General features: G+C 43.6%; 2 protein-coding genes across 6 annotated transcripts in view; one reads left to right on the plus strand and one right to left on the minus strand.

Annotated features, from left to right (window-relative positions):
* The window catches only part of LOC138964444 (trichohyalin-like), a 69,573-nt gene extending 61,031 nt beyond the window's left edge, over positions 1–8,542 (minus strand). For all 3 annotated transcript variants that reach the window (XM_070336399.1, XM_070336398.1, XM_070336397.1), the window contains exons 1-11: positions 8,464–8,542; positions 7,720–8,036; positions 6,487–6,751; positions 5,976–6,049; positions 5,302–5,486; positions 4,693–4,965; positions 4,273–4,501; positions 1,801–1,987; positions 1,069–1,240; positions 704–855; positions 220–434 (exon numbers count right to left, since the gene is read on the minus strand). In XM_070336399.1, the coding sequence (XP_070192500.1) occupies positions 220–434; positions 704–855; positions 1,069–1,240; positions 1,801–1,987; positions 4,273–4,501; positions 4,693–4,965; positions 5,302–5,486; positions 5,976–6,049; positions 6,487–6,751; positions 7,720–7,997 (2,030 nt within the window). In that variant the 5' untranslated portion in view covers positions 7,998–8,036; positions 8,464–8,542. The remainder of the gene's footprint in view (positions 1–219; positions 435–703; positions 856–1,068; positions 1,241–1,800; positions 1,988–4,272; positions 4,502–4,692; positions 4,966–5,301; positions 5,487–5,975; positions 6,050–6,486; positions 6,752–7,719; positions 8,037–8,463) is intronic.
* Positions 8,543–8,644: 102 nt separating this feature from the next.
* The window catches only part of LOC138964446 (uncharacterized), a 69,389-nt gene continuing 50,948 nt past the window's right edge, over positions 8,645–27,085 (plus strand). For all 3 annotated transcript variants that reach the window (XM_070336400.1, XM_070336401.1, XM_070336403.1), the window contains exons 1-13: positions 8,645–8,919; positions 9,254–9,803; positions 10,199–10,285; positions 17,345–17,454; positions 18,054–18,173; positions 20,395–20,471; positions 20,949–21,086; positions 21,516–21,595; positions 22,180–22,345; positions 23,005–23,211; positions 24,450–24,611; positions 25,520–25,606; positions 26,136–26,310. In XM_070336400.1, coding sequence (XP_070192501.1) covers positions 9,266–9,803; positions 10,199–10,285; positions 17,345–17,454; positions 18,054–18,173; positions 20,395–20,471; positions 20,949–21,086; positions 21,516–21,595; positions 22,180–22,345; positions 23,005–23,211; positions 24,450–24,611; positions 25,520–25,606; positions 26,136–26,310 — 1,947 coding nt within the window. In that variant the 5' untranslated portion in view covers positions 8,645–8,919; positions 9,254–9,265. The remainder of the gene's footprint in view (positions 8,920–9,253; positions 9,804–10,198; positions 10,286–17,344; positions 17,455–18,053; positions 18,174–20,394; positions 20,472–20,948; positions 21,087–21,515; positions 21,596–22,179; positions 22,346–23,004; positions 23,212–24,449; positions 24,612–25,519; positions 25,607–26,135; positions 26,311–27,085) is intronic.

Consider the following 27,085-nt stretch of genomic DNA (forward strand, 5'->3'; position numbering starts at 1 on the left):
TGAAACTAGTAAAATATCAAAAGTAAAAAAATTAAAAAATAAATAAAAAAGGTAAATGATAACCATAAAAGCTTTCGTGGTGAAATATTATAAGCACACACTGCATCATGGCATATCGAACAGTTGCAATTCTGCACACAAACCGCTCAATAAAATACAACAACAAAAAGTACCGATACAGAATGATTCAGAAGTGAATTTCTTACTATCCACACTCACCCATTCCAGCCTCCATGGCCGAGCCTGTCTTTGAGAGCAAAGACAAAGATCTGGTCGCGGACTGCTCGGTACTTCTCTGACAAAGCGTCAACATACTCCTGGTCTTCCTTGCTGACCTCAACAGCACCCAGCACAACGAACGCCACATTGTTGAAGTGTTCCTGGAATCTTAAACGACTTTCTTGCTTCAGCAGAGAGATTAGATCTTCACCTCTCTGCAAAACAGACACAGTAAGGAGCACTGAACAATGATTAATACTTTTCTAATTAAACCATTCATCATCTGGAGCAACTACACTTTTTTGACTTTGTGTATAAACATTCACAAAATACAAAAAACTTCTGAGAGACAACAGAACAACTTTCAACAAAGGCTTTCACAACCAGTTCCTCCCTTGACAATCGCCTTACAAATTGTATGTTTCTCCAAATTGTTCATGAATTCCATGAGGCACTACAGAGACCATGAAGCAATTTTATTGACCTTTCCCGCCATGTTCTCCAGACATTGTGCAAAGTCCATCTCCTGCTTCTGCTGAAGGTCGGCCAACACTGCAGCGTTGACCATGGAATCAGCCACGTTGTGCTGCTGCTTCTCTATCTGGCTCTGTCGCTCCACCCAATATAGTCCAACAGCTGCAAGAAACAGTGGTGTATGTCTGAAGCAACATGCATTCTAACAGCAGTCATACCTTGCTGCAATGGTAGTGTTGAATGTGTTGTTTAAGTTTCCTATACAATTTTTATCACCAGTGTCTCTTTGTGCTTAACTAAGACTGGTACATTTAAGTGACACGTGCTAAAAATGCTGGAACTTTGCACACACACACACACACACAAGGTTTTCACCTTCTTCCAGTATCTTGAAGTTGGGCGCAGAATCTCCAGAGTTTCCAGTCTTCCAGTTGAGGTGATGATTTCGCAACGCCAGCAGACGCTCGTGACGTTCTTCTCCTGACATCTTTTGAGCCGACATTTTCTGCTGTTTGCTTTCTGGGCCTTGCAGCATGAAAATCAGGGCCTGAAAGAAGGAAGAAAATATCAGCGTCCTGGAATGGCGTGTAACAAAATCAAGGTGCCATCTAGTCTTGTGTCCAAGATATAAAATCTTGATCTAGCAGGACAATAATCAGAGCCTGAAACAAGGGGAAAAGCTAAGCTGTTGGAATTGTATCTGTCAGAATCAGATGTGTCCCAGTCTGGTGCCTAAGATATACAATATTGAGTAGGTTAAACCAAACGGCACACCAACAAATCAATGCCCAGCAGTCAGCACCAGAACTAGCAACAACAATAACTACCAAATGATGAGATATTATGCTGAACAACTAAAAACATTTCCCGTTGTGTAAGAATTCCACTTCATAAACCAAAGTACAATCACAACACAATAATTCCTTCCAAATTCAACTTGTCAATCACCCACATGCACCTTCTTGCAAAAAATTTACAGTTCAACCTGCCAAAACTGAACACCCAAAGGACGAACCAAAAGTGGTCGTTATAGTAAGGATGTCGTTACGGAAAGGTGTGCCAGAACAGGTTCGACTGTATTTAGAAAATCAGTGAAACCGAACCCACCTCTCTTTCAAGACGGTGTTTCAGCTCCACCTCGGTGACAATAGTTTCACGAATGCTGATACCCCCTGAGCCTTGTATCTCAGAAATGTCGGGGAGCTGAGAGGTGGTGCGAGTCAAAGCACGGCCCTGTCGATCAAGCAGTCGCTCTTTGGCAAGCAGCTCGCTCCTGTCTCTGTCACTGTCATACCTGTGTAACATCAAAAACATAATAACCAAAGCAGATCTGAGAAATACACAGGGATGTCGTTAGGCGTCGGACATCGGACATATAACGATGAAAATCCCCAAATGTCCGATTCACATTGCCGCATGTCGGTCAGATGTCCTATCGTTTTAGCATGAGCGTGGTCATTGTCCGATATGTACTCCATTCCTTCGGACAGCGCGATATTCGTTAATTTTCATTTCAAGATACAAATCTTCTAAAAGACCGAACGCTCTCGTGTTCAGCTGACACTGAAGTTGTCAGTGCCGCGTGCGGATCTTTTCTTTTGTCGGGAATTCCCGAACCGTTTGCGGTATGCGCCGTTTGGGTATAACCGTCTCGGTGCAGCGCACTGATCTAAAAATAGTGGATTCTTTTTAGATCAGTGCATGCTACAGGAGTACGGGAGACAACTCCAACTGACTAAATTTGTAGTCTGCTTTTGTTTTCGATACGAGACGAAGCACTGAATTATGCCGCTGAAAAAAACCTAAAGCCTGCAAAAGATCAGCATTAGATCAAACCGATCATTTTGTTTGTCAACTTTTATCCAAATCATGCAGTATTTAATCAAAGTACGAGCTCTGAAGTTGTTCATGTTGGTTTCTTTTTTGTGGTTTCTTTGAAACTAAACAAATACAACATTATACGCACACTGTGTTGATGTATTTACTATATTATGTGTGTGTTCTACAGCGCGCGCGCGTGGGTGTGTGTGTGTGCGTGTGTGTGTGGGCGCATGACTTTGGAACAATTCCATGGAATGTGTTATAAGCTGTTTGGCGCAAATTCATAATGTCCTATTACACTTTCTGAAAGCGGTCAAATGTCCTATTGATGCTGAAGAACTCAGGACATTTGTCCTATAGGTATGAATTTGTAGCAACATCCCTGAATACACGTGGTACGACTGCAACATTCTCCCAAAAAAGGAGTATGACTACCTCAAATAGTAAAGTCACCTGCCTTCAAAGACAAAGCTTCTTTCTTATGTGCTACTTTAACATCAACATGCCTAATTCCTATGTTATTTAACCAACTTTTCCAAACCACATTGACCCCAATGAAAAACAGTTCAACAGTTTCACACAATTCTATAATGTACATTTCACAAATAACATGTCACGTGTGTCACACAATTCTATAATGTACATTTCACAAATAACATGTCATGTGTGTCACACAATATGAAGCATGTACGACAGTGGAACCCCCCTTTTAAGACCTCCACGGGCGGGGATGTAGCTCAGTCGGTAGCGCGCTGGATTTGTATCCAGTTGGCCGCTGTCAGTGTGAGTTCGTCCCCACGTTCGGCGAGAGATTTATTTCTCAGAGTCAACTTTGTGTGCAGACTCTCCTTGGTGTCCGAACACCCCCATGTGCACACGCAAGCACAAGACCAAGTGCGCACGAAAAAGATCCTGTAATCCATGTCAGAGTTTGGTGGGTTATAGAAACACGAAAATACCCAGCATGCTTCCTCCGAAAACGGCGTATGGCTGCCTAAATGGCGGGGTAAAAAACGGTCATACACGTAAAATTCCACTCATGCAAAAAAAAACCACGAGTGTACGTGGGGGTTTCAGCCCACGAATGCAGAAGAAGAAGAAGAAGACCTCCACAAATCGGATAACATCAGGTCTTAAAAAGGAAGGGGGTCTTAAAATGGGGGTCAATTTACAGATTCTATGAACAAACAAGAGGCGAAGCCTTCAAGGCTCACGTAAGAAATAAACAAACAGTAACACAAACTCAATCACTCCGTCACACATACACACCCACACACACAGTAAGCTTAGGTGACACTGTGCAAGAAAGAGAGACACTAGATCTAGATCTGTCTGTCTGCATGTAGCCTACTTACAGGGACACGACTGCCAAATAGTCTCGGCCCGCTCAAAATAACAATGACCGAGACCACACACACCACGCGAGAGAGAAAGACTACAGGGAGGCATGCCGTCATGATGCATTAATTGACGTCAAACACTTTTGACCGTGACGTAATCTTATGCGAGCTTTATCCATAGTCTTGGATAACCACTCACACATAGACTCGGAAATGTTAAAGTTTCTACCACAGACATACACACGCACAAACACACACACACACGCACAAACGCACAGACAGACAAAGTTACGATCGCATAGGCTACACTTCGTGAGCCAAAAATCAGAAAAATCAATGTCTTAAAAAGGAGGAATTCTTAAATTTGGGGGTTTTAAAAAGGGGGGTTTCACTGTATACTATAAATGTCACAACTCACACTTGATGCTGGTAAGTCTGAAGTCGCTCAGCCAGCCCCACAGCCAAAGCGGCAGGCAGAAACCTGGTCAGGTCTCGCAGGATGATGAGCTGGCGCTGCAGGCGACACAGCAGTGACCATGGAGCGCTGGATCCATCAGCCTGGCCTCGTGTCAATGCCAGGAGAAGATCTTTCTCCCCTGCCTTACGCTGCATCAAGTCTGTCAAAGCTTCGCCACACCTCAGGGGTCCTGGTGAAATTTCATATGGTTTCAAGATAATCAATGACAATATATCTTACTGCTCAGCTGCTGCATTGCATTACACAGACCCAAATATTTGTTCATACACACAAAAACTCATGCACACAATACAGGTCTAACAATCACATTTTTCATGTGCAAAACTATTCTCTACCCAAAAATAAAATGAAAGTGGTTACCACTTGAGGAGGATTCATATTCTTTTCTGAGCAGTTCATCAATCTGACTCGCCGACTTCCCTTCTTGCTGAAGGGTCTGACGCAACGATTCCAGCTCTTCTGCTCTCCGCTGATGACCTGGCTGTAAATCTCCCATGAGACGCAATACCGTGAAAGGAAGCATGGCCGACGATCCGGATAGGGAATCCACGTCTCGGATTTTGTCATTCTTGGCCAGTTTTGTCAGGCTGCGTCGGATCTGCGCTGCAAGTTCTGCCTTCTCACTGTCCATGTCTGTCATTCAGGAGGAAAGAAATTAACCAAAGATAATAAGCTTATTCAAATTTTTCTTTATCACAGCAAACAGAGATGAATGTAGTTTTTTTCCCTTTGTTCTCTGAATTTATATTTTCTACAACAGATTGTAGGCTCTACCTTCATTGAAATTGAATTTAAATCTAAATGAGTAACAAATATTACACCGTCATTACAACAGCATTCTAACCAAGTGCTCTGCTGTTATTCTTATGTTACACCACCATTGCAACATTTTCTCTTTTTATTCATATCTGTGACAAATCAAGCGAACACAAACACTAGACACAAACATCTGCACAATGGTTAACTTACTGGCAGCAAAAGCAGCCATGTAGGAAACCAGCAGGTCAGTCAGCAAGGAATATTTGATCTCCACTGCATCCAAAAGGTCGGATGCACTGACAGCGTCACGGCGACGAACTGGCTTCACAGTCTCCTCCCCTTCTGCTTCCATGCCATCATCAGTCAACATGGACGCCAGGCCCTGACGATTCCATCTGAGGAACACATTCAAAAATTGCGGTAAATTTACAGATATTATGAACAAACATTTGAGAAAGCAATCTCCTTAAAGGGGTCTTAAATGAGGGTTTCAGCTGTACCTACACCTGTTTTTCCCCTGCAGCCACACTTTCTAAAAGTCAAAAGACTCTAGCCACATTAATTTACTATTTTGGGTGTCTTTATGTCAAAGAATCTCTGCAGATTAGACAAATTCTTGTTTACAACAACAAGGTGTACAGTTTCTGCGCATCGTACAGAGTTTCAGATCTGTTCAAATTAATTAGGCGCAACAAGATGTGGTTTCTCAGTTTCCTAGATGCTCAGCCCTGTATGTGCTTACTAATTTAGATAATGATAAAGTATACTTCAACAAGTGTACACAAAAAAGCTGCACAAGCACACTTAAACTGACATATTATGACATCCCAATGCAAGCCTCAACACCTACAAACACACAGATGCATGTATCAAAACACTCTCACTTCTCAAGTTTTCTGTTTGCATGTCTCTTTGTGTCTTCAAAGTACTGTTCCTCTCCATCCTTTTGGTCACCCTCCTGTAAAACAAACAAACAAATTAACAACTTATTATGCCAATAAATTAACAACTTATTAAACAATATGTACTCAAAGCATACTATTTAATAAAAACATTTTTTTTTAAAAATACAAACTTTTCAGACCTTGATTTTCTTCTGGCACTGTGCCTCCGTGTCCGTCAGAGTACTTTACCAAATCACCAGAATTATTGCTTTATGCATAACAGCATGCACTGATGGAAGCATGGTCCTTCAGAAAAATACAGTGGAACCCCCGTTTTAAGACCTCCAAAAATCGTATAAAATCAGGTCTAAAAAAAATTAGGGGGTCTTAAAATTGGGGTAAATTTACAGAGCTTCTGAACAGAAAGTCTGAGAAAACAAGGTCTTAAAAGTGAGGGAGTCTTAAATTGGGGGATTCTATTGTAGCAGGTAAATACTTTGGAACAACCAACCTTCAGCAGCTTCAGACCCTCGTAGTCAGAGTGGAAATGCTCCCAGTTGGCTTGATCAATGCGAGATAACTCTTCCCGGACTTCCCGATCGCTGGCAGGTTCACCACTCGGCGGGCTACATAGCCACTCCCTGATCTCATCAAAATACACATCTGACGCTGGGTCCAGTCGAGACTGCAGAAAACGATGCCAAGTGTGCAGAGAGAAAGAATCTTCGTGGTACTCTTGGAACAATGTGAGGGCATCTTGAAGCCTGATTCTGTGGCTGTTAACAACAAATAATGAAGCTATTTTAGGGCCACATCGGAGAGAACATTTTTCTCACTTTAATGAGTTGATAGTTAAATTTTCTGATGACTTCATGAAAACAAATATCCTAACCCCATCTTTTTCAATATTTAGAATAGTTAGCACAGTAAGTAGTTCATTTTAACTGGTTGGCATAGGCTTTCAAAAAGATGGAGGAAAAAGTGTCACAGAGCAATATTTTACTTTTGCATATTATACATATTTGTATATATATATATATATATGATATAAGAATTTTCAAATGTGACAAAAACGCAACATTTTTGTCAACGCAGTAATCTGCAACCCAATCTACTGAAGTGATAATGAACAAGTGCACTTTGTTAGTTAAAGGTGGTCGTCTACATTTTTGCTTTTTTTCAATAATCTTATGGTTAGATTTCGCTAAAAAGTTATGTCAGATGATGAATGAACTATGGGGAAAAAAGTCATAGAAAAAAATATATATATATGTAAAAAAAGATTTTATTTTTGGGTAGCGTGACTCACGCTTCCAATATTTTGTTTTCTGTTTGCTGAGAACATGTGCTTTGCCTAACAATACTGACCAATCAAATTCATGTCACTGTGGTTATAGCCACGCCCAAACAAGTGCAGCAACAGTTTGACACTGGAGCGCTGTCCACGCTTTTTTTTAAACGCACGAAATGCACAGGATTTGAGAGGAGTTTTGCGCTTGGCATTTTCCAAATAAGGATATCCTACTATGAGTACTACGCTGGAATACTACAATGAATTTTCAAACGGCTACACTGGCTTCGTCTTTCCTGATCGAAAGGGGGTGTATTGTTGATAATTGTAGATAATACTCTGCATTTTAATGGTCAAATGGCAATTTCTGTATAAAAATGTAGACAAGGACCTTTAATAAAGCCTCTTTTTCCACATGTTTGTTAAATATTCTTAGAAATGAACAGTACCAACCTGCCATTCAAATCAAGCGCCTGAAAATCCCAGTAAGCCTGTTCCTCTAGTGACTGACGTCGACTGATCTCTTCAAGCACGACCAGAAAGTGGTCTCGCTTCACCTTGCCTCCATGAGCTGGCCCGCACACCTGGTTGAGTGCTGCTTCCACATGATCATAGCCAACAGGGGTGAAGTACACAGACTCATGCAGAGCCAACAACTGATCCACAGTGATGAAGCCTCGCCTTGCTGCGTCCAAGCGGTCAAAAACTGTCAAAAAGTCTTGGATTCCCATTTTCAGTCACTGGATCACTGTGCAAGCACAGTATCTTGCCTGAAAAGATATTAAATGGGCACATCAAACCACAGTGACAGAAAAAGCTAATACATTCAAATCAAATGCCACATTTTTATTAAAACACAGACCATATTAGCAATAGTAGTGTCTGCTTGTTAACTAACGTCAAACCTACTTTGGCGGTGGAGATTGGTCTGAGTCACTGGAACCAAAAAGATAAATCTAAGCACGTCATTAAAGACAAGTACAAAGCACGCATAAAACAGCGAAAGTGGTGGGCTGTGGCCATAAATAAGACAAAAATACCAGGAAACAATGGCGGGAATCGCAGACAAGTACCGTTAGATTCTGAATTTACCACACACAACACACATGTCTTAAAAAGTAAGACAAAAATTATTGATAATAATATACGTTAACTTTTTATTTAATAAATTGGTAGATAAAATGCTGACTTGCTTACCTGAAAACAGCACTTTCAATCCAAATTTTGGCTTTTCCTTCGGCAGACTTCGTCAACCAGCCGCCATGTTGTATACAAGTAACCAGCACCTTTTGATGACGTAGCACGCACTTGTTTTGGTAAGGGGGAAGTAACTTTTGTCCCACCAGAGGGCCTTTCAATCACGTTGCTACCTGTAAACAACATGGAGTCAACTCGCTTGATTTGTGAAAAGAAGATAAGCGTTTACTGAAGCAGAAATCATTTATCATGACCGGTGTTCAGAAGCCGTTTGCATTTCTTAGGCGTAAACGCCACGTCTGTGAAATAAAAAGACACCGCTGTGACTCTGCAGACAAGTCATTCGTGTCCAAAAGCACTTAAAATGAAACTGACACTGCATCACTTTGAAAAGGCGCGCTGAGATTTGCAAAACTTCAGTGGCGTGATTCCTTTTGTCATTCAACTTGATATCAGGTCAGAAAACGTTATTTTTGATAACAGGTGTTATATTTGTCCACTATAGAAGGCTTTGTAGAGATAAGTTTTTTTAGTGTAGTTTTTTTCTATGAGTAATACACTAAAGCCTGTAGATGGTATTAAACATGAACCAATATTTCCCTTTTAAAAAAAGTATTATTCTTTCAAGTTATGATTGAAAACATCACAGACAATGTTAATAGTGTATACTGTATACGCTGACACTAGTAGCAGGAGCACTGAGCTTTGATTGATTGCTGTACTGATTTTCTATGTAATCCATTCTCAGGCGATGTGTCTATTGATTTCCTATTGATCTCTGCTCCAACAGGACTTCCTGACCATGGCAGACACATTAGTTGAGCTTCTGCCTGTGGGCCAGCTTTCTGACAGGCCACTGCCAACCGCAGAAGCTGATCCGGTGGAGGAGACTATGCAAGAAAATGTAGATTCTTTACCGAGACAGACAGACGATGATATGCATCAGGAGATAGAGCAGGAGGATGTACCACAGCCTGTTAGCTTCATTCCAGTGTTCATAGATTCAGAAGCTGTGGAAAAGATGTCAGTAAAAACAGAGTTTTCGTTCAAAGCAAACAGTGTTAGTAGATATGCTTATAATCTGTCAGACGATGAAGGAGATGCTAGATCTGTTGGCAGTGATGATGATGATGGTTTTGATCCTGTGTTTGAGGAGATCAAAAACAGTTTGAACAGAGCTGAGGAGGGAAGGGGTCGCACAGCATCAGTTTCTTCGCAAGGGGCTTCTGATGAAGACAGTCCCTTTGGAAAAGTGTCTGAACAGTATACTAATATTCCTTATGGAATCCAACCCAGAGACACCTTCGAACATGGGAGGACCCAACCTGACATCATGGGAGGTATGGTGAATTACAGCAAGAGAAGAAAGCTGGAAAAAGTGAAATTATTTAGAGTTTTTGTTACTATGAATTTGTAGCTGTACACATTTTGACTTCACAGAATCACATCTCAATTTATTAATAATTTTTTTATTAACGTGTATTGTGGTGTGTGAATTGAAATTTACTTCTGAAAATGTCCGGCTGCTAATCAGCCTAATGTGAAAGCTGAAACATGTTTGCCTGTGGTGCTTATTTGTATAAAAAAAAAAGTCATAAAATTAACTCATAATTGTCATCAAAAACCATGAAGGAATTTGAGTGTGTTCTTTGTTTGTTGTCGGTGTTTGTTTGTTTTTTACCAAGAATGTGTGGCTTATTCAGCTCTAATCTGTGATTGTTGTTTTTGTCATCAGTGTGCTACAATGGGAGGATGAGGCAGTTCATTTTCTTGGATTCCAAGGGTATTGTGTCTTGGAAAAGGGATCGTGTAGATAACAGAGGTACATTGTCACTGTCAACATTTTTATCATCTTAGTTTCAAATATCCTCTTAATAATAATAATAATACGAGATTAAATTACATATTCTTACTCCGAGTCACATATTTAGCATTGACGCAGTCGAGATGCTAGGTAGACTGAAAAAACGCTATCCCGTCTATAGTATAAGGGAAGCAACCCAAGCAAAAAAGTAGCAAGCTTGCTACCCTGGGTTGCCTCCCGTAGCGTGCATCACGCCACAGCTCTCGTACCCAATACGAGACACCCTCATTCGACATCTTTCAGCCAGAGAGACAGGTCGTGCTTGATTTCGCTCCTAGGCTGTTGTTTGCTGTCTGCTTGACACCCACCAGCCTCGGCTCCCCGTCTGCTCATAGCTGTTTCTAGCGGTGAGATTGTTCCATTTTGTTGTTGTTTGCTTTGCCATTCTGCTGAGAATTTTCTCGTCCGCGGACTTGTGAATTTTGCTCGGTAGTTTGTTGCTGTGGCCGCCATTTTGGTCGCCATTTTTCGCTTACACGTGGTGTATTTTGCTGGTTAGTTTGGGTCCGTGCTCGGACTTTTAGCGTCGACCAGTAGCACTTTTACCTGCTTGTAACTTGTACTTTGTGCTAGTTTATTCTGCTGAAGTTTTAACGTCCTAGAGACTTGTGTATTTTCAGTAGTTTGTTTTCTCGCGTGACAGCATGTCTGATAGTGAGAAAAAGCGAGCAGCTAAGGCCGAGAGTAAGGGCATAGGCCCTGGCAAACCTAAGCCCTCGGCTTCTACTTCTTCGGCTAGGAACCCCACGGTTCACGTTTCTGACCCGAAGACTAACTTCGTTTTTTCGGTGCCCATTTCGGCGCCGGAGGAAACTTCGTCTGGCTCGCGGGCGGCGGGCATTACCGCTACCACGTCTGTGGCTAGCCTTTTGTCCTCTTTGCTTCCAGAAATTGAGATGGCGTGGACGGACCTTGTTTCCAGCTCTGCCTCCCTCCCGGGGATGTGCGACCCTCGGTCGTTGGCTTCCTGTGTTCCTGTTGTTTCCGGATCACCTGTCCAGCCTGCTGGCTTCGGCGTTGGTGCTGGAGGCGGTGAACAGGGAGGCGTTTCTCTTCTCGGCCGGCGCTCGGTGGCTACCGCTTGCGGGAGTGCACCTGAGCAGGTCCCTTTTGGGATACGGTCGTCACAAGGTATGTGCTCGCAGCAGCCGTCCGCGGCAGCTGCACTTCCGGCTCCGGCCGGAAGTAGTGGTTCACTGGACAGCGGACAGACCATGGTCCCTGCCGGTTTGAGCTACGAATTACGTAAGCAGCCGTCCGCGGCAGCTTCCCTTCCGGCTCCGGCCGGAAGTAGTGGTTCACTGGACAGCGGACAGACCATGGTCCCTGCCGGTTTGAGCTACGAATTACGTAAGCAGCCGTCCGCGGCAGCTTCCCTTCCGGCTCCGGCCGGAAGTAGTGGTTCACTGGACAGCGGACAGACCATGGTCCCTGCCGGTTTGAGCTACGAGTTACGTAAGCAGCCGTCCGCGGCAGCTTCCCTTCCGGCTCCGGCCGGAAGTAGTGGTTCACTGGACAGCGGACAGACCATGGTCCCTGCCGGTTTGAGCTACGAATTACGTAAGCAGCCGTCCGCGGCAGCTTCGCTTCCGGCTCCGGCCGGAAGTGTTGGTTCACTGGTTCGCGGACAGCCCATGGTCCCTTCCGGTTCGAGCCTTGCCCTGCTACAGCAGCCGTTTCCGGCAGCTGCTCTTCCTGCCTGGGCAGGAAATGTAGGTCAAACGGGTCGTGCACAGTCATCTGTCACTTCCGGTTCCGGCCTAGGGCTTCCGGGTTGTGGCTTGCAGACTCCTCAGCACCAGCTATGGCATAGTTCTGCTGTTGCGTCTGCACTCCCTGCTCCTCCCGGCTTTTCCGGTTCGGTTCCCGCTGCTTCCGTTGTGTCGCCGGTGAATTTCGAATACGGTGGTTCTCCTGGGCACACAGGCTTTTTGCCTCTGTTGGGACAGCAGCAGCCACCCACTTCGGTGGTGGCCGCTAGCTCCTCTCTTCAGCTGCCTTCGGTCGTTGGTGACTCTCATCTTCCTCTTAGTCAGGGGTGAGAGTTTCATCGATGGCCAACAGGATGGGCGTTCGGCTTACGGCCTTCCCTCGCAGCGTCATTTGTCGGGTTCTTTTGGCTATGAGCCGTCCCCTTCAGGTGGCGTTTCGGACTTCGGGTCCGTGTACGAGGAGCAGCTGCCTTCGGCGGCTCTGGCCAGCTTCCGAATTTACGTCAGCAGTCGTTCGCGGCAGCCGCTTCCAGCTCCGGCCGGAAGTAGAGGTTCACTTGCTAGTGCACAGACTACTGTCACGTCTGGTTCGAGCCTTGTCCTATGACAGCGGTCGCCCGCGACAGCTGTTCTTCCGGTTCCGACCGGAAGTGTAGGGTCACTGGCTAGTGCACAGGCTACTGTCACGTCTGGTTTGAGCCTTGCCTTACGTCGGCAGTCGTACGCGACAGCGGCACTTCCGGTTCACGGAAGTAGTGCCTCGTTGGAACGTGGACAAATAATGATCCCATCCGGCTTGAGCTGCGCTATACGTAAGCAGTCGTCCGCGACAGCTTCTCTTCCGGCTCCGGCTGGAAATGTTAGTTCATCGGTGTGTGGGCAGCCCATGGCCCTTTCCGGTTTGAGCTTTGCCCTTTGCACGGCAGCCATTTCCGGCAGCTTCGCTTCCGGCCTTGGCAGGAGGGTAGGTCAAGCGGGTAGTGCACAGGTTACTGTCACTTCCGGTTCTGGCCTACGGCCTACCTTTGGGTTCCGAGCTTCAGCTCGTAGGTGGCTCAGCACCAGCTCTGGCATAGCGCTGCTGTTGCTGCCGCACTTCCGGCTCCTCCCGGATTTTCCGGTTCAGTTCCCGCTGCTTCCGTTTGGTCGCCGGTGAATTTCGAACAAGGCTTGCCCTATGGGCATACAGGCTTCTTGCCTCTGTTGGGACAGCAGCATCCACACACTCAGGTGGTGGCCGCTAGCTCCTCTCTCCCACTTTCCTTGGTTTTTGGTCCCTCTCATCCTCCTCTCAGTTAGGGAATGAGCACAATCGATTGCCAACAGGAAGAACTTCGGTTGGCAAAGAGGAAGCAGCTACTTCTGGTTTGAAGAATCGCCCTTAGTAGCTTTTCGCCTTTTTGCCTTTTCGCCGAGCCCCCCTCTTCGACAGGGGGTGGCCTCCGGCGTCGGTTTCGTTGCTGGTTCCTCAGGGTTCTGCTTCGGAGCTGGCATCGGAATACCTTGCCGCTCCTGCGCAGGCTTCCTCCTTCGTGCCCTTAGCGGACCAGAGGAAGTTGCCTTGGCCAAGGTCGTCTCGTCGCCGCCTGTTGGCCTTTCCCCGTCCGCGTGCACCGTTTCCGGTCACGCCGGAACTTCTTCGCTTCTTACGAAGCCGTTGAGGAAGGATTCGGTTCTGCCGTTCTATGGGCAGAATCTCCTATTCTCTGAGGAAGGGGGCTGACAACTTTTGGAACTCAGTTCCATTTCCGAGGCTCTCCTGCGGGCGCTTCCTTGCGCTCTGGCAGATTCCTTGGCGCCCTTTCCCCTTAGTAAAGGGCAGGACGCGGAGGAAGTGTCTCACTCCTCTCCACACTTACAAGGGTGAACGAGGCACAGATGAGGCTGTCCTCTCTGCACTATTCCCATGCGGTCTCGTGCGGAAGGGACTTGTTTCTTGCCCACTCCCGGTTTTCTGAGGAGTCGACAAGGAACATTCTCAGTTCGTCATCCTTGGTGGACGGTCTCTCTCCGGCAGCCTGGCCTCTCATGCCAGAAGCAGGGGATTGAGACCAACAGAGAACAGCGGTTCCCTTCTTTTGAGCTTCAATTTGAAAGCAGCAAAAGCAGGCCGCTCCTAAGCAGGCTATACCTAAGCGGACTCAGCCTAAGCGGCCTACGTCCTCAGCTCAGGTGAGATTGTTTCTTTCACAGCCGTCATAGGCACGCTAGGTTTTTGAAACAACAGCCGGCCTTAGGGCTTCGGGGTGTTAGCCTCGGCGGGAGCAACAGCCATTTCATCCGTTGGAGGTGGTGGTTGTTGCTTTCCTTGTGCTTGTGGCTTCGGGCTTCGACATTCTTTCTCTTTCCCAGCGTATGGGTGCTGAGAGGTCGATTTCCGTTTAAAAGGGGGTTTCTGCCTTTGGGCTTCCCCGTTTTCTCTTGCCACGAGCTTCTGGACTCGGTCCAGGTTTGTCTTTCGCCGAGTCTGACTTTGTCTTTCTCTAGCGATCAGACGCGTTCTGGTGTTTCGTCCAAACTTAAGGTTCACTTGAGTTGGCCTCGGAAGTAACATTCAGATTTTCCTGAGGGTGCATTGTCTGGGCATTGCATGTTTGAGAAGTCATTCTTGGCTTGTCACTTTTTCTCAGGTTTTTTGGCTACTCCTCCCCTTTTTGGGCAGAGGTCTAGCTAATGTTCCAGTTTTCTCGGTGCCGGCCTCTAGGCCAGCATCTTTTTCGGCGGCCGAAACTTTTGGTTTCTTACTGTGCCTGTGTACTTTAAGTACTTTGGTGCAATGGCCGGCCTACGGGCAGCAAGGCTCTCGGCCTTAGCCTGTGTTATAGTCTCCTGCCTGTCGTGTTGCGACTTTGGCAATTGGTTCCTGTGACTGCGGATTTCGTCTCTTCCTCTTCTCCATCATGCTTGCATGATGTGAGTTGGGACGATTTCTGCTGGGGTGGGCTTCCGGCCTGGTCACCCCTTTTTCACTTGCAACTTTGACTATTACTGAGAACTCTGGTCTCGGGAGGCTGACGGCTGGTTCGATCTGCGAGTCCGCATTTGCGGTGCTTATGCACTACCTTAGGTCGCTTCGTCCCCTTTTTTACCCCTCTCTCTGCTTTCGCAGGGATGGGCAGGGGACGACCGGTGACCGTCTCCCTTGAGTTTTGCTCATTGAGTTGGACCCTGGTACTTGATACTCAGGCGTCTCTCTCTTTCCGGTTTGGAGTTTGGTCACTCTTCCGGAGCTGACTGTTCTCTCAACGGCCTTTTGGGCCTCACTCCATCCCAAAGTTTTCTTACTTTGGCATGGTTGCCTTATGGTCTCCGTGAGGGTCGGTCCTTTTCAGGGCTTAGCCGGCAACCTTACGCACGGATCTTTTCCAGGCCATTAGCATTTCCTTCCATTTAAGGGGGGGGGGGGCAGCTTGTCCTTCCCTCTACTTGGTCGGGTTTATCCAAGACTGGGGTCCTTTTCCGGACTGTTTTACGGTTCAGAAGATTGGAAGAAGTGCTGGGCACAGCTTACTGGCTCTCTGAGGTCGTCTTTCGCATTTCTTGCCTGAGAGACATCTCGGCTGTCAATCAGGGTGGTTCTCGGTCCGTTTCTGTCCTTTGGCAGTGGGCCAGTTCCTGGCAAGGGTTTAGAGTGAGTCAGTGGTTGCTTTCTCACGGGATCCTTTCCTGACTTTTGGCAGTGGGCCAGTTTCTTGGCAAGGGATTTTCTTGCCCTCCGCCTTGTCATAGCTTATGCTATCTTTCCCTCGGCTCGGCCCGAGCCCATTTCCAGGGCCTGGGCCTCCTCCTTGGCCTTTTTTGCCTATGGGGTTTGGATGATGTCCTGCGCACAGCTTCTGGCGCTAGGATTTTGTCTTATCAGGTTCTGCAGACATTGCTGCCCTCTGTCAGGATGGGTCTCGGCCTATTCCTTCCTTGGCGGCAGCTGGCTTTTGTCTCTCCAGAACTTTAGAGTGAGTTTGAACTTTTTGATCTTACCCACCACCTTGTTGGAGTTATCTGCTAAATATGTGACTCGGAGTAAGAATATGTAATTTAATCGAAAATTTTTAATTAAATTTTCATTTGATTAATATACTTACCCGAGTCACATAGGTAATTCCCTCCCACCTTCCCCGCTTTTAGTTTCTTTGTATTCTAGAAGTCGAATGAGGGTGTCTCGTATTGGGTACGAGAGCTGTGGCGTGATGCACGCTACGGGAGGCAACCCAGGGTAGCAAGCTTGCTACTTTTTTGCTTGGGTTGCTTCCCTTATACTATAGACGGGATAGCGTTTTTTCAGTCTACCTAGCATCTCGACTGCGTCAATGCTAAATATGTGACTCGGGTAAGTATATTAATCAAATGAAAATTTAATTAAAAATTTTCGAATTTATATCGCACACATATCTCACCACGAGGCGACTCAAGGCACACAGTAAGAAATATGAGAGAGCTCTGAAATGCAGCCGCTGGGCGCAGAAGGGACAGCACTCTATATTTCGGGGGAAGCATGCTGGGTATTTTCGTGTTTCTATAACCCACCGAACTCTGACATGGATTACAGGATCTTTTCCGTGCGCACTTGGTCTTGTGCTTGCGTGTACACACAAAGGGGGTTAAGTCACTAGCAGGTCTGCACATAAGTTGACCTGGGACTGGGAGATCGGAAAAATCTTCACTTTTAACCCACCAGGCGGCAGTGACTGGGATTCGAACACACAACATTCCGATTAGGAGGCCGACATCTTACCACCCCGCCACTGCGCTCTTGTGCTCAAAGTGTCGCAACTCTCATTTATCTGACCTTTAACTTTTGAGCATATTTTGGGTGATTTTGAATGTATGTGTGTGTGTGTTTGTATGTGATGTTATTGCCTCTATTTTGTGTCTATCTGGGTGTCTGCATCCACGTCTGTGTTTAGCTTAGTTAATGATAATATTGCAGTATTCTGTCTACACAGATTTTCATTCTAGGATAATGTTGAACTAAACCTTTGAATCATTGAATAGAAATGCCAGAAGAATGGATTCAGTCAGGACTAAACAGACATAACATATCAGCAAAAGTTCGATAAAATATACAACCTATTGTTTATGTATACCCATTATATTTATAATTGCAGTCATGTGGTACATTTCAGTCAAAAAAAGAAAAAAAGTACTGCTTAGGTTGAAGATTACATTATATTATATAGATGTCAGAATGCACTTCGTATGGGTGGGATCTGAAAAATGTGGTGAGTATAATCACATAGAATTTAAAGTTTATTGTACGTGTATGTTAATTCATGCATTATGTCCTTTTGTACTTTTGTCTGGACAGTGGTGAGAAGTTTGACATATCCGAGACATGAATATCGATTGATCACGTACTTGGTGTACGCCCGCAAGCACAACTGTTACTTTGCTCTTGGGAGAGATTTCTCTTTGAAGGTATGAATTGTGTTGTTGTTTTATTTTGTTGTTACTTTTGTTCTTTTTAGCTGCTTATGTGTGTGGTTGTTGTTCAAAATGTTGGTAGTTGTGTGTCTGCTAAAATCTACTAAAACAATCATAAAAAGTGTATGCCTTGGAAGTGTACGTACACGGTTTGAGCCTCAGGAGTTCTTATGAACAAGTCATAATTTTTCTGAAGAGATTGTTCACCCTCACAGGTCATATACTGAACATATCACGTGCATTTCTTTCTGACTGAAAAGATGTTACATTAAGGGGGATGTAACTTAGCAATTTCTGTTGACAAAATCTTTTATATGTTATTTATTTACATGTAAATTCAAGTGTCTTTTGAACTGTTACAAAGTTGTTTCTCATGAACAGAAAGCATTACATTTTGATTATCTGTGTGTAATGGACTTTGTCCCAATAACTTTGTCATCATGAGCAGAAGAAATTATGTCCCTGCCAGACTGCACATGTAGTTTGACACGACCTCATTTACATAATCTACACACATGTGAAGAGATGGTTTATTTATCACATGGGTGCTGTCTCTCACTAATGTAGGATAAAATAAAATATGTGCTTGGCAGGTGCTAAACAGAGACTTTGTGGAGACCTGTTCAATCAGTGCTGACCTCAGGTCAGTCCTCTTCATGCTCTTCAACCCTCTCAGGGATGAGCTGATCACAGGGGGAGTCCAAGGAATAAAGGTGGGTGGAATTGAGAAAAGGTTAGAGAGTGAGAAACACAAGACAACATCTTGCTAAATATGATAGGGCGGGGATGTAGCTCAGTCAGGGCGGGGATGTAGCTCAGTCAGGGCGGGGATGTAGCTCAGTCAGGGCGGGGATGTAGCTCAGTCAGGGCGGGGATGTAGCTCAGTCGGTAGCGCGCTGGATTTGTATCCAGTTGGCCGCTGTCAGCGTGAGTTCGTCCCCACGTTCGGCGAGAGATTTATTTCTCAGAGTCAACTTTGTGTGCAGACTCTCCTCGGTGTCCGAACACCCCCCGTGTGTACACGCAAGCACAAGACCAAGTGTGCACGAAAAAGATCCTGTAATCCATGTCAGAGTTCGGTGGGTTATAGAAACACGAAAATACCCAGCATGCTTCCTCCGAAAGCGGCGTATGGCTGCCTAAAATGGCGGGGTAAAAACGGTCATACACGTAAAAGCCGTGGGAGTTTCAGCCCATGAACGAACAAACAGCTAAATATGATCGTGTGTTTGTGTTATTAGAAATGTGATGTGGTGCCAAAAGACACATTTCCATAATTATGTAAAATGAAAATGGACATTAAAGTTTTCTTATTTTATCTTATCTTATCTTATCTTTATTATTGAGGGTAATAGATAAGCAAGAACATATGATTTTTTACATCCAGCCCTCGTCCTAGATAGGGTCAACTACAACAGAACAAAATATACTCGAAGAGCTATAAGAGCAAACTTTACACATTATAACTGTATGTAAAGATAAAAAGATAAAATCTACTGCACAATATTTTGATTAACATTTAAATGGCCAGTCAGTGAAAACAAATACTGAATCAAGTAAGGCATCATAAGTTCAATTGTCATGGAGAAAAAAATGTCAAGTTTTAACATAAATTGATTGAGAGGGAGAGAAAGAGACTTAGACTTAGAACATTTTTATTGACATAAAGGGTAAACATTTTAAGCCAAGGGCCTAATCTTACAACGTGCCCTTTACATTCACACTAACACATCCGCACGCATATAAACAACATAATATAATGAATTCATATAGGCATAACATGTAAATGTACAATAAATAAGCATAAGCACCACTGCCACACGAAACACAAAATCTAATATACGAAGTAAAACAATATGAATACTATATGCTAGAGAGAGATCGAGAGAGACTACAACATGCAACTATATTGCCCATCAGTTAAAAATAAAAAGACAAGCAAGCTAAAAAAAAGACCCCTTCATACTCTTGCACTACATACACCAGTAATGAAGTATGTTTGATACTTGAATCTACCATGGTTAAATGAATTTAAAAAGCTCAACAAAAAAGAGCAAGATAGAAAAAGAAACAGTAGCCATTGCTGCTTTCTTTGAGTTAATTATTTTTGGTCTTTTTACATTTAGTCAAGTTATGACTAAATGTTTTAACATAGAGGGGGGAATCGACGTATGTGTGTGTGTGCGTGCGTGCGTGTAGAGCGATTCAGACCAAACTACTGGACCGATCTTTATGAAATTTGACATGAGAGTTCCTGGGTATGATATCCCCATACGTTTTTTTCATTTTTTTGATAAATGTCTTTTTTAACCAAATTGGTTGAAATTTTGGTCAAGTAATGTTCGACGAAGCCCGGACTTCGGTATTGCATTTCAGCTTGGTAGCTTAAAATTTAATTAATGACTTTGGTCATTAAAAATCTGAAAATTGTAAAAAAAATTTTTTATAAAACTATCCAAATTTACGTTCATCTTATTCTCCATCATTTGCTGATTCCAAAAACATATAAATATGTTATATTTGGATTAAAAACAAGCTCTGAAAATTAAATATATAAAAATTATTATCAAAATTAAATTTTTGAAATCAATTTAAAAACACTTTCATCTTATTCCTTGTCGGTTCCTGATTCCAAAAACATATAGATATGATATGTTTGGATTGAAAACACGCTCAGAAAGTTAAAACGAAGAGAGGTACAGAAAAGCGTGCTATCCTTCTCACCGCAACTACTACCCCGCTCTTCTTGTCAATTTCACTGCCTTTGCCATGAGCGGTGGACTGACGATGCTACGAGTATACGGTCTTGCTGCGTTGCATTGCGTTCAGTTTCATTCTGTGAGTTCGACAGCTACTTGACTAAATGTTGTATTTTCGCCTTACGCGACTTGTTTCTTTCTTTCTTTTTTTACGCTTATTTTCATTTTGCTGCAGGTGTATCTCTTCCACCAGACATCAAGTACCATGATCGGCGAACTGAAACCTTTGGCAAACTATCAACTGACACTGAGGTAAAAAGAAAAAGATACTGGTTTCTATATATGTGTGTCTGTGATTATGTCCCAGAAAAGTAAATCACACACAAGCATTTCATACGGTTTCCCATGCATTTTCTTCTGTTGGCAAGTTGTGGTTCTACTAAATTAACCACTTTGATTAACTCCCTTGACAGTGGAACCCCGTTTTAAGACACCCCAATTGAAGATTCCCTCCCTTTTAAGACCCTTGTTATTTTTTGACTTTCTGTTCATAAACCTCTGTAACATTACCCCCAATTTAATACTCCCTCATTTTTAAGACCTGATTTATTCATATTTGTGGAGGTCTTAAAATGGGGGTATCTTTATTTCATACATGTGAATATTGTTAGAGATCTGCGGTTGTACTTTATTTATGTCACAGACACAATGATGCTGAACGATAAATTGAGGTTTCAGTGGCCGTGCCTCAGACCTATGCTTGTGAATTAATTCAATTATGTTAACCAGGTATGCACTGCCGAACGTTGGAGGTAGCTGGGTGAAGAAAGTGGAGCTAGACTACAACCTGGAACACCTGTACTGCTGCTCTGACACTGACCTTCATGTCTATAACCTGGATGGCAAACAACTCTTTCAGTTCCAGAGGTAGGATACAACACCTATGACTCTGCGTCTATTCTGCTTAAATGACACACACAAGTTGCTTGGTCAAATCAATAACTTTGTTTTGTTACAGCAATGATTTCCACACCTGCAATACAGTTTTTGAAAATCTTTCAGCTCCAAGAACATGAACATATAGAATTACTACAATGGTATCTATTACTACAATGGTATCTATAATGATTGGGCACTTTGATGAGAAGACCCCACCCCCCCCCCCCTCCCCCCCACCAAAAAAAATAAAATAAAGGAAACCTTCTGTTGTCCCTTTGTCTATTACCTTTGCCAAAATATACCTGTCATGACAGGCCACCTGCAATGTAGGAACTGTTGGCTAGTACCAATGGCATCCTTTCATCACAGGTAGTATAGTACATTGCTTAATTTATCACATTTATTTTTAATTTTCAGGGCCCACACCATGTCTATCACTGGATGCAGGTACTCAGTGGCCGCCAAGCTTCTCGTTACCTCCTCTCTTGATACAGAAGGTAAGGCAAAGCAATCTTTTAAGGACTCTTAGGTCAAGACACAGAGACAGAGGCAGAAACATACTGGGCACCATGCAGTAATGTTTCATTGTGAAGACCCATATGCAAAAGAGAGTGTGTGTGTGCATTTACAGCGATTGTGTTTTACATCGTCCCTTTCAGTACAGATTAATTTTAAACTACAAAGACCCACAAGTATACACACACTATACATTTTATACCAGTGTCATCTTTCCTATCATGTAACACCACATTATTAAATGTATAATGGAACCCCATTATAAGACAGCCATTTTAATACCACCCCTTTTACGACCCTATAGATTTTCAACTTTTCTGTTTGTAACATCTGTTAATGTTAGTCCATTCTAACTAAAGATCCTCCCCTCGAAAGCGGCATATGGCTGCCTAATTGGCGGTGTAAAAACGGTCATTCAGGTAAAAATCTAGTGTACGTTCGAGTTTCAGCCCATGAACGCAGAAGAAGAAGAATTCAGAATCCCTCCCTTTAAAGACCGATTTTCTCAGTTGTTTGAATATGTCTTAAAGAGGGGGTTCAAATGCATTGCAAAATCTATTTCCAGTGAAGGTATGGAGCATGACTGGAGGTCTGGTGCACACGTTCCGCGGCCACTCGCGCCCTGTGACGAATCTTCTGATCCATCCTCACAACTTCACCATCATCATCACCTGTTCCCTGGACAGCTCGCTCAGGATGTGGTCCCTCGACACCATGGATGAAATCTACAGGTAAGAGAAATATGTGTGTTTGTGTGTGTGTGTGCGTGCGTGTGTGTGTGTCTGATGTATACACGTTTGTGTTAAGGGCATTTGTATGCATACAATTTTTCCTTCTCTTCCTCTCTTTCGTTATGTCATGAAATACTGGTTTCAGTACTTTATTTCACACATAACATGACACCTGTGCTTCTCACTATTTCAGAATGGTTGCTTTCATGTCTTTCGGCTTGATGCAAATGTTATGTTATATGTTATATGAAGTCTTATATCGCGCGCGTATCTCCAGACTCGGACTCAAGGCGCAGGGATCTATTTATGCCGTGTGAGATGGAATTTTTTACACAATACATCACGCATTCACATCGACCAGCAGATCGCAACCATTTCGGCGCATATCCTACTTTTCACGGCCTATTATTCCAAGTCACACGGGTATTTTGGTGGACATTTTTTTTTTTATCTATGCCAAAACAATTTTGCCAGGAAAGACTCTTTTGTCAATCGTGGGATCTTTAACGTGCACACCCCAATGTAGTGTAATTTTCTTCAAGAAACCAGCCTCTTTTCTTGTATTTAAATTTTCCTGTTTTCACTATAATATTCCTTTAATGCGAGCATAAATTACTGTGTTTCACACTATATGAGCTGTCTTTTTTTTTTTTTCTCAGCCTGACAGTGTCAACCCACGGATTGCTGTGGATGGGTCTGACGGATGACAACCTGCTGTACCTCAGTACCGCCCGCAGTCTGTCGCTGTGGCACCTGAACCACTTCATCCATTTCTGGAGTATGACGCGCAACCAGGTCACTCGTCTGCAGCTTGAAGGCTGTGCTGGCAAGACCAAGAGGGTGGTGGCTGTTGGGGAGGATAGCAGGTTGGTTTCTTCTTCTTCTGCATATATATGTCGTGCCGAATTCACGTAATTGCCGAATTCGCGAAATCGGCAACATTTTTGCCCATTTCACGTAATCGGCAAAACGCTGCCTATTATGCGAAATCGCCAGCGTTTTGCCGAAAACGCGTAAATGCGTGTAAAATGTGCCCATTTTGCCAAATCGGCAGCCCGTTTTTGGCTTTAAAGTTCTCAAATGCCTGGGGTGTCATTACACTTAAACAGCTAGATACTCGAAAGGATAAATGTTGCAATAATCGATAAGCTATGGCAAGTTATGGCAAAAAGTGTAGTTTTCGCGCATTACCGGAGTTATGCTGGACACAGACCAACACAGACCATAAAACCACAATAGGAAGGTAAAGCAATGTTAATGCAATGTTCTGGTGACAAAAAAAGTAACAGACTGGCTGTCACTTTTGCGAAATGGACACATTTTAGGAGCCTTTACGCATTTTCGGCAAAACGCTGCCGATTTCGCGTAATAGGCAGCGTTTTGCCGATTACGCGAAATGGGCAAAAATGTTGCCGATTCCGTGAATTCGGCAATTCCGTGAATTCGGCACGACATATATATATACTGAGGAAATCGCTGTACAGTTCAACTTCTGGGGAATGAAGTGACTGAGAGGTTTCTTTATTAACACTGCGGGAAAATGTATCAAAATCAGGGTTGTGCTGGCAAGACCAAGAGGGTGGTGGCTGTTGGGGAGTATAGCAGGTTTGTCTGTTGGGAATGAAGAGATTGGCTTGTTGTTGTTTGTAATCATGTGACAGGGAAAATTATCAAGAGTGTTGAAATGCCTGAAACAGCTTGTCACTATACTTGACAATATTGCACTGAAAATATCTAAGGGTGATTTGAAAAGAATAAGTGTTTAGGGTTGGCAGTAACAGCACTAATATGCAACTAAACTGTGAATCAAATCTGGAGAGTACCAAGCATAGTCAATTGTGGTTGTCATGAACAAAGGGGTATGGCATGCAGGATGGGAAAGAAAAGCGTAGAGTTGCAGACATTAAAATATGACACAGATCATAAGGTGTGATTTGACCTTCAGCTGAAGTGGTAATGAAAGGCGAGAACGGCTTAATAAAAGGCGAGAAAGGCTGTACATTATGTTAAGACATTAGGCTGTGTGTTGCTTGATACTGTGTGAATTTTACTCTCTTCATACGAATGATGGAATCAATTTGTTCCACTTTCATTTTCTCAACAGCATAAGGTTGTTTGCAAGGAGCAATCACAAGAATTTGTCCACAGTTCTACCCCCACCCAATGTGTCTCCTCTGCAGAAGATTCTTGGCGTCTGCTACAGCCGAGAATTCAATGTCATCTTTGTTCTCATCAACCCAACCTTGATCTGGGTCTACACGACAAGGTACATAATACAAACTGAAGTTTTCTGTGTGTTTTTTGGTCGTTGTTTAGTTCTCATTACTTTGTACTGAAAAATTGCTTTTGCGTAGTTCTAATTGACCGCAGTAGAGAATTTGTTTAAATAACATATTTTGGCATACATTTAATGTGCATGCTTGACTAAAATGACAATTGTTTGGTAGGGAACCATCCTTTTCTATGTAATGAAAGAATTTCAAAACAAATACTTTTTATGTCCCAAAGATTGATTAATAATGCATTGCAAATGCTTGTTGCAAGCTAATTCTACACTCTATGCTTTTCTGCTTCTATAGGTGCACTTTGCCAACAGTGGAACCCCCCATTTTAAGACCACCTCCGGGCGGGGATGTAGCTCAGTCGGTAGCGCGCTGGATTTGTATCCAGTTGGCCGCTGTCAGCGTCAGTTCGTCCCCACGTTCGGCGAGAGATTTATTTTCTCAGAGTCAACTTTGTGTGCAGACTCTCCTCGGTGTCCGAACACCCCCCCGTGTGTACACGCAAGCACAAGACCAAGTGCGCAACGAAAAAGATCCTGTAATCCATGTCAGAGTTCGGTGGGTTATAGAAACACGAAAATACCCAGCATGCTTCCTCCGAAAGCGGCGTATGGCTGCCTAAATGGCGGGATAAAAACGGTCGTACACGTAAAAGCCGTGGGAGTTTCAGCCCATGAACGAACAAGACCACCTCCCTTTTAATTAAGACCCTAGTTTTTCAAATTTTTTGTTCAAAATGTTTGTAAATTTACCTCCATTTTAAAACTCCCTCCCTTGTAAGACCTGGTTTTCTAAAGAAAAAAAATGGAGATCTTAAAAGGGATGGGGGGAGGGGGGGGGGTCAGCTGTATATTTGTTTATCTCGTTTTGATGGTTGAATGTTAATTTCCAGAACTGACCCAGCCTGTCGCATTGCGGTATGGAATGTCATTCAGATTCAGTCCATGGGCCGCAAAGCAGAGACTAGTGTTCAGGACAGGTAAGCATGTGTGTCGAGGTTGTTCCTTAATGGTATAACAATATGTACTTTTTGATTAAGACTTCTGATGTTTGATTGTATATGTGATCAGCTTAGCTAAATCTGAGATGTTTCTGTATTTCCTTGGGCTCTTGATTGATTGTGCATTTGGTTTAAACAAAATTTTATTCAGAATTTCTTCGCATGAACAGTTTAAAACACACAGCTAGGACACGCACTCAAGCAAATGCTTATATCACGTGACCAGAACAATACTAAATTACACACATTTTCGTAATTATGCATTTATAAGTGTCATATGTATATTTGAACCTGTGATTTGCAACTGTATGTGTTATTATATTTTGTAATTTTGTTTTGAAATAACGCATCTACTGTATATGTAATTATCAAAGCAATCCCACCAGTGATTGAGGAATTGTTTGATTGAAAGCTGCAGTTAGTGGAAAGCCAATTGTGTCTTACTCTTTTGACCACAGACTTATTAAATCAAAAGTAATAACAAATGTCTTAAATCTGCTCCTGACAGAAATCTTCTGAGCAACAAACCCAACCCTACTCACCGAGCAACAGAGAGCGGGGTTGGCAACGAACTGCCGTGTACCTGTCAGTGTGTGTGTATCCTCAAGTCTTCCGCCATGCTCTGGACTGATGAGGGGTGCTGTTGCCCCGTTAGACACTCCTACTTGCTCCTTGGCATGGAGGTAAGAGTTTGGAGAGGGCAGTGTCTTTATCAAGTTGATTTTAGAAACCCACAGAAGCTTTGATGTCAGGAGGGGTAACTTAATTTGCTATTATCGCTGTTGCTATTATGAGAAATGCTTTTCTGCCCATTTTCCTTGGAGTAGAATTTGGTTGGAATATGTTTTTGACTGGCCAGCTCTGCTGTTTAAACCTGTGTACTAAATTAGATTTAATATACAGAATTTAGAATTACAGTGGTACGTACGATGAAAAAACACCCTTGGGACCAGTTAAAAGTGTTCCCACATTGCTGGTTTGTTTGTTTGTTTGTTTGTTTGCTTAACGCTCAGCCGACCACGAAGGGCCATATCAGGGCGGTGCTGCTTTGACATTTAACGTGCGCCACACACAAGACAGAAGTCGCAGCACAGGTTTCATGTCTCACCCAGTCACATTATTCTGACACCGGACCAACCAGTCCTTGCACTAACCCCATAATGCCAGACGCCAGGCGGAGCAGCCACTAGATTGTCAATTTTAAAGTCTTAGGTATGACCTGGCCGGGGTTTGACCTCCCGATCACGGGGCGGACGCCTTACCACCAGGCCAACCGTGCCGGTACATTGCTGGTGGCCTAGCTGTCATGACAGTTATATAAGCCACGACGTCATTCGTCTCGCAGACTAAACTGATGGTGTGACGGCGAACGCAAGAAGAAGAAGAAGAAATGACAGTTATATTTTGGTAAAGGTAATAGACAAAGTAACTCCAGAAGGTGTCCTTTCATTGGAGGTG

The sequence above is a fragment of the Littorina saxatilis genome, linkage group LG4 (assembly GCF_037325665.1).
Source record: "Littorina saxatilis isolate snail1 linkage group LG4, US_GU_Lsax_2.0, whole genome shotgun sequence".
Taxonomy (NCBI): Eukaryota; Metazoa; Mollusca; class Gastropoda; order Littorinimorpha; family Littorinidae; genus Littorina; species Littorina saxatilis.